Source organism: Protopterus annectens, chromosome 3.part1, assembly GCF_019279795.1.
Source record: "Protopterus annectens isolate FY-2018-M chromosome 3.part1, PAN1.0, whole genome shotgun sequence".
Lineage (NCBI taxonomy): Eukaryota > Metazoa > Chordata > Ceratodontiformes > Protopteridae > Protopterus > Protopterus annectens.
Genome location: NC_056732.1, coordinates 1,445,564,572 through 1,445,577,534, shown reverse-complemented (window position 1 = coordinate 1,445,577,534; position 12,963 = coordinate 1,445,564,572). Strand labels below are relative to the sequence as shown.

The 12,963-nt window shown below is 41.6% G+C and overlaps 1 protein-coding gene across 3 annotated transcripts in view; it reads right to left on the bottom strand.

Annotated features, from left to right (window-relative positions):
* Positions 1 to 12,963, bottom strand: part of CROT (carnitine O-octanoyltransferase) — a 1,004,553-nt gene that overhangs the window by 432,949 nt on the left and 558,641 nt on the right. For all 3 annotated transcript variants that reach the window (XM_044067515.1, XM_044067513.1, XM_044067514.1), the window contains exon 11: positions 3,823 to 3,930. In XM_044067515.1, coding sequence (XP_043923450.1) covers positions 3,823 to 3,930 — 108 coding nt within the window. The remainder of the gene's footprint in view (positions 1 to 3,822; positions 3,931 to 12,963) is intronic.

Here is a 12,963-nt window from a genome sequence, read left to right as displayed (position 1 = left end):
AATAAACATCTTACTTGTATGTACTGACTTTTTCACAGGAACTCACCTTTGCCTTATGAGGCCCATCCTTTGTAACCTGAGGAAAAGACTCAAAAACCTTTGCTCAGTGAATTCTTGTTTCCTAAGTCTATCTTTGTCCTTTAATAGTATTTAATGGAACTCACCATTTTCTGAGCATAACCTGCAGGCCCTAAAGAACTCTGCAAGGAAGTGATGTAACAAGATGGCTGGGATGTGCACTACAGGCCAGAAAGGAAATATCAACAGACATGGGCTTTCTCTACACTGCAATTTGAACTGTCCCTTTTTAATACACAAACATATATCAAAAGATTCTACACTAGTCACTTTAGACATTGCAAGGAAAGGAAAGCCATGTCCATTTGTACTAAGCCTGGCTAAAGAAAACATAAATATATTACATTTCTGTACTGTGCCCTTCATCACAAAAATAAGCTGTGTATGTACCTTTTATAGATCACATTACTTTGACAATAATCATCAACCAACCCATAAAGAGGTTCACATAACTGGGAGCAAACTTTTTCCTAAAACTATAATAAAAAGTCACTATTAACATAAAACTAATTAGAGATTAAACAAATTCTACAACTTACTAAATTAAACAAGTCAATATGTATTTCCAAAAAAATGTACCATGTAGCTGGATGTAACCCAAAGTGATACTCTACTGCTCTATAAAGTCAAGAAATGTCCACTGTTAGACAAAAACACTTTCCTGCCTCATTCAAAAGTTGTACAAAGTGCTCACTGTTTCAGATACAAAAAAAGCCAGAGTAGCTATCTTAGGTTGCAGTTAATTGTCAATAATAACAAATAACGGATGTTTGCATTGCTAATTATGCAAACATGATTTCTACACCTCAAAAAATAGCTCAAAAAACATCCAGAAAGGAAGTGCTTGTAGTTATCCGAAAGCTCAAATCAAGATGAAGAAAACTGATGCTAACACTATCTAGGTTGTACACTTAAAGTAAGGAAGACCATAACATTTTACACAAAAAAAAATAAATAAATCTGGAATGTTTTGCAATATAATACTAATGTTAAGACTTTGAGTAACTTACTCTGCCCTTCTTCAGAAGGGGTTACAGAATGAGGGTGGGTACTGGTGAGGTGTAAATGGTCTTGTGACTGAAGTGCCTTGTATTTCCCATGATCCTACATATTGAATATTATTGCAGTATAATGAATGCTGTTGTTTATAAAGCTCAGTAGCATTTGTTGCTCACGAGATATTTACATTTGTTTGACTTTTCAAAAAGTGCAGGTTTCTAAGGAGGTAACGACATTGCTGATGTGATGCAATAAGCTAATTTTATTTTATTTTATTTATTTTTTATTTTATTTTACATTTGTTGACCGGGCTAGTCTAGCTGGATATATGTCCATTTTCAGTAGAGGCCCGGGGAGATAAGCTCCAAACTTCAATAACAGTATATATCTACAGAAGTAAATACATGAGATCAACTACATTAATAATAACTAAGGAAGTATAGCTAAAAGTGGTTACAGGTATATAGAGTATATAACACAAGATATTGGCTAAACATAATACAATTTATCATGAAGCTGTGTTTTAACTGTTCAGAAAAGGAGATAATAAAGCAAATAATTTAATTCTAGAAAAGGAGGTGAGAAGAGGAAAGTAAGATTGGAACAGAAGATGAGTAAGTAAGTTCAAATCAAGAAGATTGGAACCTTTTTTGGAGTATACTAATAGGAAGGTTAGGTAGTGGAGGTAGAATGGTAGTAGAGTTCTGATGAGAATGTTACTGAGCTGAGATAGTGAGGTAGAAACAGGTAGCTAGAGCATATAAGGTGGGGTTGAAACAAGTAGTGAGAGTGTGTAGGTTAGTCAGGTTTAGTACAGGGCACATCCAATGAGTTTTAAGGAAGAGCTTAAGTTTATTTTTGAACAAGGAAATAGAGTGTAGAAAGTTCAGTGGGGAGTGAGTTCCAGATTTTCCCAACAGTGTTAGTGAAGAGAGAGTCTCCAGCTCTATTGTTTGATTTGACAATATTTATGAGGAGTTTTTGAGAAGATCTTAGGGATCTCAGGATATAGTAGGTAAGAATAAGGTTAGATAGTATGGGTGTCTTAGCAGGTTGATAAAGAATTTTATGGGCAATGGTCAGTTGATTAAATTTCAGCTGTTGCTGTAATTCAAGCCACCCTAGGTATTTTAGATTAATACAGTGGTGTGTTTTAAAAGGGTTACCAGTGGCAAATCTGGCTATGTTGTTGTAGGGTTATTTTTGACAGGTTAGTGAAAATGGGAGGCATAGTAAGGTAGAGATTAGATGTGATAGTTATTCTAGTTGCAGGGTGAGGAAGGGTTTGATCCTATATAGAGAGCCTATTTTTCTGTTAGTTGTTTTCAAGATATTATTAATATGAGTGTCAAAGTTAAGGTTGTTGTCTATGGTGATACCTAGAAGTTTGGTAGTAAGATCCTGGGATATAATGGTGCTATTATTGGAGGTTATAGTGAAGTCAATTGGTGGGGATTTATTAGTAGGTGTAAAAAGTAGAAGTTTAGTTTTTGGGATTTAGTAAGAGACAGCGTTTGTAAACCATAGTTCTACTGAGCTAAATAAGTTCTGTGTAAGGAAGTGAAGTTCAGATTCAGATTTGGCTGAGCATATAAGTGTAGAATCATCTGCATTGTATGCATGTAGCTTGGGGAACTGCTTCGTGAAGGTCATTGATGAATAAAAAAACAGGAGTGGGCCTAATATGGACCCTTGAGGGACACCAATATTAACGGGTAGTGGGTCGAAAGAGTGGTATTCCAGAGTACAGCTTGATGTCTGTTATTTAAGTAGGATAGGAACGCTTTGGACAGATCAATGAAAAGCGCAGAGGAGAGCATGTTAAGGTTGCGGTTTTGTTGATGGTGTCCATGAAGGAGAGAGGGTAGTGGTGCTGTGGGAAGGTCTGAAGCCATGTTGGGAGTTAGAGAGCAGGTTTTATGGAGAGGTGGTCTAATAATTGCCTGTGGATGCATTTTTCCATAACCTTAGATAAAGGTGAGAGTAGGGCTATGGGACGATAGTTGCAGTAATGCTTCGTAAGTATTCTGCAGGTAGTTGGTCTGCAGAGGGAGTGCAAGGTTTGAGTTTCTGTAGAAGGTTGAGAATAAAAGCTGTAGGGACAGGTTGGAAGTGAAATGGAGGAGGTGGATTGATTCAGTCTTAGATGTGTTTGAATTTTGTGGTGAGAGTTGACTGGCTAGAGTTTGAATAGTTTCGGTGAAAAAGGTATTAAAGGTATTGGCAGTTTGTTTGGTATTGTTGTGGTCGGATTTGGTGTAATGGATTGACCGGGGTGTAATAGTTCATTAATGCTTGCCCAGAATTTTTGTTTATTTTGGTGGGATTGCTGCGAATGTAGGTAGTAGTTTTGTTTATCAGTCATTATGGTGGAAATTTTTGTTATAATAATTGAAATAATTGTTTCAAAAATGTATCGTAACAGCTCCACTATTTTACCTATAACCACTGATGTCTCCTCTGCTCATTGCTATTAAAATGTGATAATATTTCCTTCTACTTCTAACCACTGCTGACTTAGCTACATACTTTTTCCTCTGGTGTGTAAGTGAAAAAGGGCTAAAAAACCTCTACAATTACGTATTTGTGAAATACAACTGTTAAACAATGAACATTTTTGTGACACTGTTATAATGTAAGTATATCTGATGTGATTTCTTGTGTAATAACTGAAGCACAACCATACATAATACAGTAATGTTAATCAACTTACCTTCTCATAGTACTTAATGTACATCAACTTACCTTCTCATAGTACTGCTGTTTTGCATTTTCAATGTCATCCAAGAGCTTTTCATCCAGTGTAAAAATGAGCTCCTCTGGCCAAGGAATGTCACGCACAACATCTGAACCCTTGAAAATGTATTAAAGGGAAATTACTGTCATGTACCACTTTTGGGAGCAATAAAAAAGTAAATGAATCAGTGAATGTTGTAACAAAGGCTAAGACTACATACACTACTTTAAAAAGGCCCTCTGTAGGGTTGCTAGTCATTTTTTTTCAGACATTACCTGTAAAACACAACAATATGTTTTTATTATTAAATTTCAGGCTTTACAAATACAGTGGATATAAAAAGTTTACACATTCCTGTTAAATGCTAGGTTTTAGTGATATAAAAAAATGAGACCACAATAAATCATTTCAAAACTTTTGCGACCTTTAATGTGACCTATAACCTGTACAATTCAAGTGAAAAACAAACAAATCTGTAAGGGGGAAAAATATAAAAAAATAAAAAACGTACAATAAGCTGGTTGCATAAGTGTACACACCCTTAAACTAATACTTTGTTGAAGCACCTTTTGATTTAATTACAGCATTCAGTGTTCTTGGGTACGCACCTACCATCAATTAAAGAGACTCTGATTAACCCCAAATAAAGTTCAGCTGTCCTAGTAGGATTTTCCTGACATTCAGATGCCTGCTACAGCAAAAGCCATGGTTCGCAGAGAGCTTACAAAGCATCAAAGGGATCTCATTGTTGAAAGGTATCAGTCAGAGAAGGCTACAAAAAAAATTTCCACAGCATTGGATATACCATGGAACACAGTGAAGACAGTCATCAAAAAGTGGAGAAAATATGGGGCAACAGTGACGTTGCAAAGAACTGGACGTGCCTCCAAAAACAGATGAAAACACAACATGAAAACTAGTCAGGGAGGCTGCCAAAAGACCTACAGCAACACTGAAGGAGCTGCAGGAATTCCTGGCAAGTACTGGTTGTGTACTACATGTGACAAAAATCACCCATATTCTCCATATGTCTGGCCTATGGGGTAGGGTTGCAAGACTGAAGCCTTTTCTTACACAGAAAAACATCCAGGCCTGGCTAAAATTTGCAAAACAGTACATCAAGTCTCCCAAGAGACCAAGGTTGAACTTTTTGGCCACAATTCCAAAAGGTAAGTTTGGTGTAAAAACACTTTGCATCACCAAAAGAACACCATCCCCATGGTGAAGCATGGTGGTGGCAGTATCATGCTTTGGGGTTGCCTTTCTACAGCTGGAACTAGGGCTTTAGTCAAAGTGGAGGGAATTATGAATAGTTCCAAATACCAGTCACTTTTGGCCCAAAACCTTAAGGCATCTGCTAGAAAGCTAAAGATGATGAAGAATTTCACCTTTCGACACTACAATGACCCCAAGCATACATCCAAATCAACAAAAGAATGGCTTCACCAGAAGAAAATTAAAGTTTTGGAATGGCCCAGCCAGACCCCCAGACCTGAATCCAACAGAAAATCTGTGGGATGACCAGAAGAGGGCTGTGCACAAGAGATGCCTTCGCAATCTGACAGAGTTGGAGTGCTTTTGCAAGGAAGAGTGGGCAAATATTGACAAGTCAAGCTGTGCTATGCTGATAGACTCCTAACCAGGAAGACTGAATGCTGTAATTAAATCAAAACGTACTTCAACAAAAAAGAGGTTATGTACTCACCATAATGTTCCATGTTTGTAGTCCATCTCACCCTTCATTCTTACATATGGGATCAAAGCCGATCCTCAGCTCCGACTCGGCCGATTTACAAGCTGGAAGACTTCTGGTTGGCTCGTGGCTAGGTAGGTAACCCATAGTGCACCAGTATAATTCCCAGATCTTGTTTGCTGCTAACTAGGAGAAATAATAACAACATACAGAAAGAAGCCAATACTAAAAGGTCTCCATAAATAATGAAATTAACATTTTTCTGTCTCCAGGTACTTCCAGGACGGGGGTAGAAAGGTGGGTTCGTAAGAATGAAGGGCGAGATGGACTACAAACATGGAATGTTATGGCGAGTACATAACTTCTTTATGTTCTGTAGTCCTATCTCGCCTTCATTCTTACATATGGGACAGCGTCCCTAGCGCCTTATTCTTGGGTGGCTCAAGGAAAAATACTCCTGAGTACCATGGAACCAAAGGATGCTCTACCCCTGGAGGTTAAATCCAATTTGTAATGAGTAATAAAAGTGTGAGGGGTAGCCCACGTAGCTGCTGCACAAATATTATCAAGTGGGACCCTGGCTTGAAAGGCTGCAGAGGTAGACTGACATCTGATAGAATGAGCCTTGATTTTAAAGGGTAAAGGTCTACCCTCAGAATTGTAAACGTAAGCTATACAGCTAGAAATCCAATTAGAGAGAGTTACTTTGGAAACTAAGCCCAACCTGGATTTGGAAAAGGAAATGAATAATTGATCTGATTTTCTGATGTCTTTAGTCCGGTGCAAGTAAAAACGTAATTGTCTATGGACATCCAGCTGGTGAAACCTGTACTCAGCTGCACTGGAGTGATTTGGAAAGAAAACCGGAAGTTCTATGGATTGATTCAAAGTGGCATGGGAACAGACCTTGGGGACAAAGGAGGGATTAGTATGAAGAGACACCCTGTCTTTCTGAAAAATCAGATAAGGCGGTTTAACAGACAATGCTTGCAACTTTGACACCCATCTGGCTGACGTGATGGCCACCAAAAACAACGTCTTCCAAGACAAAAATTTTAAACAGGATGAATGAGAAGGCTCAAAGGGCGGAGATGTTAATTTAGACAACACAAAATTTAAATCCCATGAGGCCACAGGTTCTTGAACAGGAGGTCTTAACAAAGTGGCACCTTTAAGGAAGGTTTTGCACAGCTTATGTGACATCAAGTCAGAATCTGGAAAACCTAGATGAAAATTTGAAATCGCTGCCAATTGAACTCTGATAGTGGCAGCCACAGATCCTTGGTGAAAAAGCTCAGAAAGGAATTCCAAAACAACTGGAATGGAGGCAGTGTAGGAGGCAACATCCATTTTCTCCACCAAAAGAGAGAATCTTCTCCATTTACTGGAATATAGACTCCTAGTGGAAGGTTTATGAGAAGACATAAGGAAATGAAGCAGGAAGGCGAGAAGTCGTGAAGCCTGACTAGGGATGGAACTGGAGCAGCCACACTCTCAAACTGAGGGTGTGTAAGGAGGGGTGAAGTGAACCTGACATGTGAGTCAACAGGTCTGGAACTGGGTCCAGAATCCAAGGATCGTCCAGGAGAAGAGGCCCGAGGAAGGGGAACCAAACCTGATGAGGCCAATAATATGCAATGAGTATCAGTTTGCTTCCCAGCCGTTTCGCTTTCTGAATAACCTTGGGAATGAGAGGAAAGGCATACAGGAGACCCTAGGGGCCAATAGTGAACAAGAGCGTCTCTCGGTGACTCCCCCGGAGGGGGGATGAGGGAGAAGTAGCTGCTGCATTTGGCATTGATTGGGCTGGCAAAGAGATCGCAGCAAAGCTGTCCCCATCTAAGGAAAATCTGTTCCACTGTTTCCTGCTTCAGAAATTACTCGTGAGGCATCAGAATTGCCCGGCTGAGCTTGTCGACTATCACGTTGGTTATCCTTGGAATGTGCGTTGCCACCAGAAAACGCTGGGAAAATATCGCCAATTTCCAAACTCGCATGGCCTCTCGACATAGTGGGTAAGATTTGGTTCTGCCCTCTTTGTTGATATACCATACTACTGACATGTCTGATTGTATTGCAATAGTCCCCAGAGGCAGAAGGTTGTGAAGTGCTTGCAATGCCAGGAGCACCACCCTCATCTCTAGAACACTGATATGCAGGTGAGCCTCATGATCTTGCCTTGTGCCTTGGACAGTCCTGCCTAGATAATGCCCCCTCACCCTATCTGTGAGGCATCCGTGGTCACAGTGGCAACGGGTTGGCGAGGAGCAAATACAGTATCTGTGGTCATCGGACTGGGTAATGTCCACCAAAGGAGGTCCTTCTTGCAAGATTCTGTCAGCAGAATGTGATGGAATAATGGAAGGTGCTGAAAGGACCATTGGGACGACAGAAGCCACTGAAGAATTCTCATGTGTAACCTGGCTAGTGGCACTAATAGTATGGTGGAAGCCATGGTCCCTAGGAGCTGCAGAATAATCTTGGCTTTGATCTTTCGTAAGGGGAGAAGACGCTGAATTTGAATAACCAGGTTCTGTGCCCTTTCGGCCGGAAGGCAAGCTACCATGTTTACTGTGTCTTTCTCTGCGCCTATAAAAATCACAGACTGAGAGGGCAATAAGGCAGATTTTTCTCAATTTATAGAAATTCCCAGCTGGGCACAAAGCTAAATAGTAGCGTCCCTGTTCTGAAGGAGTAGATGTCTGGTGGGGGTGGTCAGGAGCCAGTCGTCCAAATACGGAAACACCTGGAATCCTTGACGTCTCAGGTGAGTTGTCACTACTGCCATATATTTGGTGAACACCCTGGGGGCTGTGGTAAAACCAAAGGGCAGAGCACGGAACTGGTAGTGACTGGCTCCCAGCTGGAAGCGTAAATGACTCCTTGACGCCCTGTCCATTTTTATGTGTAGTAGGCGTCTTGGAGATCTATTGAGCACATCCAATTGTCTTTCCCTAACAATGGGGGTATAGACTGCAGTGTTACCATCCGGAACTTGTCCTTCTTTACTGATTCGTTCAATCTGCTGAAGTCCAGAATGGGCCTCCAGTCCCCTGTACGTTTTTTCACTAAAAAGAATCTGGAGTAAGTTCCGGATCCTATTTGGTCTGCTGGGACGATTTGGATTACTCTTTTTGACAGCAACTTGTAGACCTCCACAGTTGCCTGATCCCTGTGATTGGGTGGAACATCTAGGAACTTCTTGGGAACAAAAGGTGGAAGAGAAAAGGATATGACATAACCTTTGGTAATAATTCTTTGTACCCACTTGTCTTGAGTGATACTTAGCCAGGCTTCTGGATACAAAAAAATGCGACCCCCAACCGGCCCCAGAGAAGCACAGTCGGGCCCCACATCAGGAGAGCTGGTAAGGTCAGCCCCGAAAGGAATCACGACCTCCCCGGTTTTGCAGACCACCCCTGCCTCTAAGGTGATGTCTACCATTTCCTCCTCCTCCTCTGCCTCTAAAAGAGGAGTCACCCTGTGCCTCCTGGAAAAACCTCTGGGACTTCTTGAACCACATCTTACCACCCCTCTGACCCTTAGGGTATGGTCTAGAGGAAACAGTAAAATGTACTCCCATGGCAGAGAGTGTTTTTCCTTCTTGCTTGCACCGGGTGAGTGTGTCCTTTACCTTGGACCCAAACAATGAGGAACCGTCGAAAGGGGCATTGGTAAAGGTAGACTTAAACGGTTCTGCAAAGTTACAAAAATGCATCCACGAATGACACCTTAGGGAAATTCCTGAACCCGCTGCTCTACTCATTCCATCGGCTGCATATGAAATAAGCTGCATGGAAGAGTTGAAGATAGAGTTCAAGGTGGACAACTGGGCAGAAACTTTGTCAGGGACTCCCTCAGTACATGTACCTTGTAAAGAGTCTCCTAACTCTTTAAGGAGATCTCTCTGAAGCCTCGTAAAGTGAGTAAGGTAATTCAGCGATTTAAGGGTAAATGCCACTGAAGAAAAGATACGCTTCCCAAATCTGTCCATCGTTCGAGACTTCTTATTCGGTGGATGAACAGAAGAAGAAGTCTCAGCTAGCTCCTTCTTAGAGGCCGCCGCCACCACCATGGCATCTACATGAACACCTTTAGACAAAAATTATTTTCCTGGAGGGGCAGAAAAAAACTTGTTCAGTCTCCTGGGGACTGGCTCCATGGCATCAGGAGTATCCCACACCTTTCGACTAACTAAATCCATCAGTTTATCGAAAGGTGGAGACACCCAAGAGGCAGAAGGTTGAGACCCGAAAGCCTTCAGGTACACAAACTCCTCATCAGAAGGGGTGACAGTGGGCCAGCTGCAACTCTGCTTAAGGATTTCCAGGATGTCTATGAAGGAAACATCATCAGAGGACGACTTGGGAGACCCTTTCGACTCCTCGAGGTCAGTGTCAGATGTCAAAGACTCATCCTGGGAGTCGACATGCTTCCTCTTACAAATCCTCTTCTGGGGGGGCTCCTCAGAAGGACATTCCGGGGAGGTCTCGGAAGAGTGGGGGCCACCAGCCGGTGGCTCCTGAGGCTGAGGGTCTCTGCTGTCTCTGGAGGGAGTAGGAGCTGAGACAGAAATAGGTGCTTTAGGGGGAAGAGTGTCGGTACCTCTGGTAGGAGCTGGCGATCGGGACAGCACACTCCTCATCATCTCGAATGCCGACCTCTTCGGCTAAGAGGACCCCCCCGACTCCGAGGAGACTGAGGATGCAGTCGGCTCCATAGCCATCGGCTCTGAGATAGACGTAGGGTCCAAACTCACCCTAGCCAACGCGCCGAGAGGAAGACTCAGAACCGAAGAAGTTCGGTTCCAAGCATCCCTGTCGGGGCCGACTGGGGAGCTTCGGCCCCTAAACACTGCAGACAGCACCAAAAGTGTCGGAGCAGAACTCAGCTCTGAAACAGCCACAGGGGGAGCTGGAGCCGAAGGTTCCACCAGTAGTACCAAGCACTCCGGCTCTGAAAGACCATCATGGCTCGGAGGAGGAATGATCACAGAGGGTTGAACGGACTCAAGTGGCTCCGGAACAGACTGGGTTGAAGCCAACAACAACTTAGGCAAAGCAGAAGACTTCAAAAGTCTCAGCACTACCCACTCCACAACTTCTTCCGATAAACTCCTGGAAGACCTGGATGACAGAGTAGGAGATCGGAATCTCTGAGGTACAGGAGACTGCAATATCAAGGAAGCCAGTAGAGGGTCCATAGACCGGCTCTGAGAAACAGTCTCAGTAGTCTAAATGGTCAGCTCCGAAATACTTGGAACCAACCCTGCAATAACAATACTGCTCGCAGTCTGCACCGAGGTCTGTGGAGCCGATGAGACAGTGGACTTGTCTAATTTTGAAATTTTAAGAGGTGGCGTTGAGACACCAGCCGGTGCCAGGGAGGGCCTTTTAGAAGATTTTGACTTTCCCTTTGTAGATTTTGAAGATGATGAGGAAATAGACAAATCTTCCTCAAAGGAAGGTTTAAGAAGACCTTTTAGGATGAGCTTGTTCTTCCTTTCCTGCAACACCCCTAGGACTGAAAGCATGGCAAAATAAACAGGTCTCCTGTAAATGGATGGCCCCTAAACAGTAAATGCAGTTACCGTGACCATCTGTTATAAACATTTTTTGAGAGCACTTAATACATTTTTTAAAGCCGGATGGCTTATGATCCTTACTCTCTTTAGACATTATGCAGTAGAGGACACACGCACATAGAGAAAAAGAACAAAGAGGACTAGGTCCTCTAATTTAAACAGGCCTAGCCCGGGCAATGAAGAGGTAAGGTCTTCTAAGTAAAACAGACCTTGAAAATGGAGAAAGTAGAAAGTATCACACACTCAAACAGTAATCGCAGTAATAAGAGGGAATTCGCAAAAACTCAAGCTTATGCCAAGAACAAACAGAACGTAGTTTTGTTAACAATAATAGCAAATACAACGATGCTAACAACAAGCTAATTAGCGCAGCTAATTAACAAGCTTGAAAATGCCAAAAACTCTAGACTATCCTATTAACACACACAGTCTAACAGTGCGCAAAAGGCACCTACACTACTAATTCTATGATTAAACCAGTACACAGGATACCAAAGTAAGTTAGAAGGGACAAAAGGCTAAAAATTGCACCAAATGGCGCAAGTAAAATCTAACTACACTAATAACAACTATGCTGATTAACCATAAGCAGTAAGAGTTTTAACTATTTTAAACTATTTTAAACTAAACAGAGCCAAGAAATTTGGTAAAAGTGGAAATAAATGCAATCACTTAGCCAGAGCCAAAGAAAGCACAACCGAACTCGTCGATGTGGCAAACGAGATCTGGGGATTGTACTGGTGCACCATGGGATATCTACCTAGCCACGAGCCAACCAGAAGTCTTCCAGCTTGTAAATAGGCCGAGTCGGAGCCGAGGACTGGCTCCCATCCCATATGTACGAATGAAAGTGAGATAGGACTACAGAACATGTATTAGTTTAAGGGTGTGCACACGTATGCAACCAGCTTATTGTATATATTTTTTTATTTTTTTATATTTGTTTCCCCTAAAAGATTTGTTTGTTTTTCAATTGAATTGCACAGGTTATAGGTCACATTAAAGGTGGGAAAAGTTTTGAAATTATTTATTGTGGTCTCATTTTTTTATATCACAAAAACCTTGCATTTTAACAGGGATGTGTAAACTTTTTATATCCAGTGTATTTGCAATCCATGCAATTTTGACCCTATGCTGAGTTACTAAACCTTGTTGTGTAGAGAGTGGGAATGTGGGATTAATTCCCTACATGGGGCTAAACATTGTATTGACTGCTTTTAACTTCTAGCTGGGCTTTATCGTTTTTTTTTTTGTTTTTTTTTTTTTATTTCTGACAGAAGCTGCCAGGTTGATAACGAAAGCATACAAGGAAATAAGGCAATAAAGCACAAGTAATTAGAAAAAGTTATGCACATACAGACAACTCTTTCTAGAGGATGTGATCAGCAAGACATAACGTACCCTGATGCATATTCAGTCTTTCAAGCTGTGTGTATTTAAAGCAAGACCATATACCTTGATTATGTATTTTATCAATACGCAAACAGTTCTGGATGGGATGCAGATATGTGTGTGTGTGTGTGTGTGTGTGTGTGTGTGTGTGTGTGTGTGTGTGTGTGTGTGTGTATACGTACAGTTAAAATTCTTCCCTACCAATTCATAATACAAATTACTCATAATGCTACAAATGTAATAACAGCAGATCTGGATGCAATATTTACAGGTGTGAGTCTTAAGGTGAAAGATATCTTCAGCACTTTAATCCAGGGATAAATTGTAGTTTTAGACAAAGTATCTGGCTGACTAACAGTTGTATATGTGCACAGCGGAAGCAATAACAATCAGGAGGTGATATCCTTCTCTGGATGTGATCACCTGATAACGGATGAGGCTACACACTATGAGGTTATGCCTGGAAAATGCTTTGCTTCA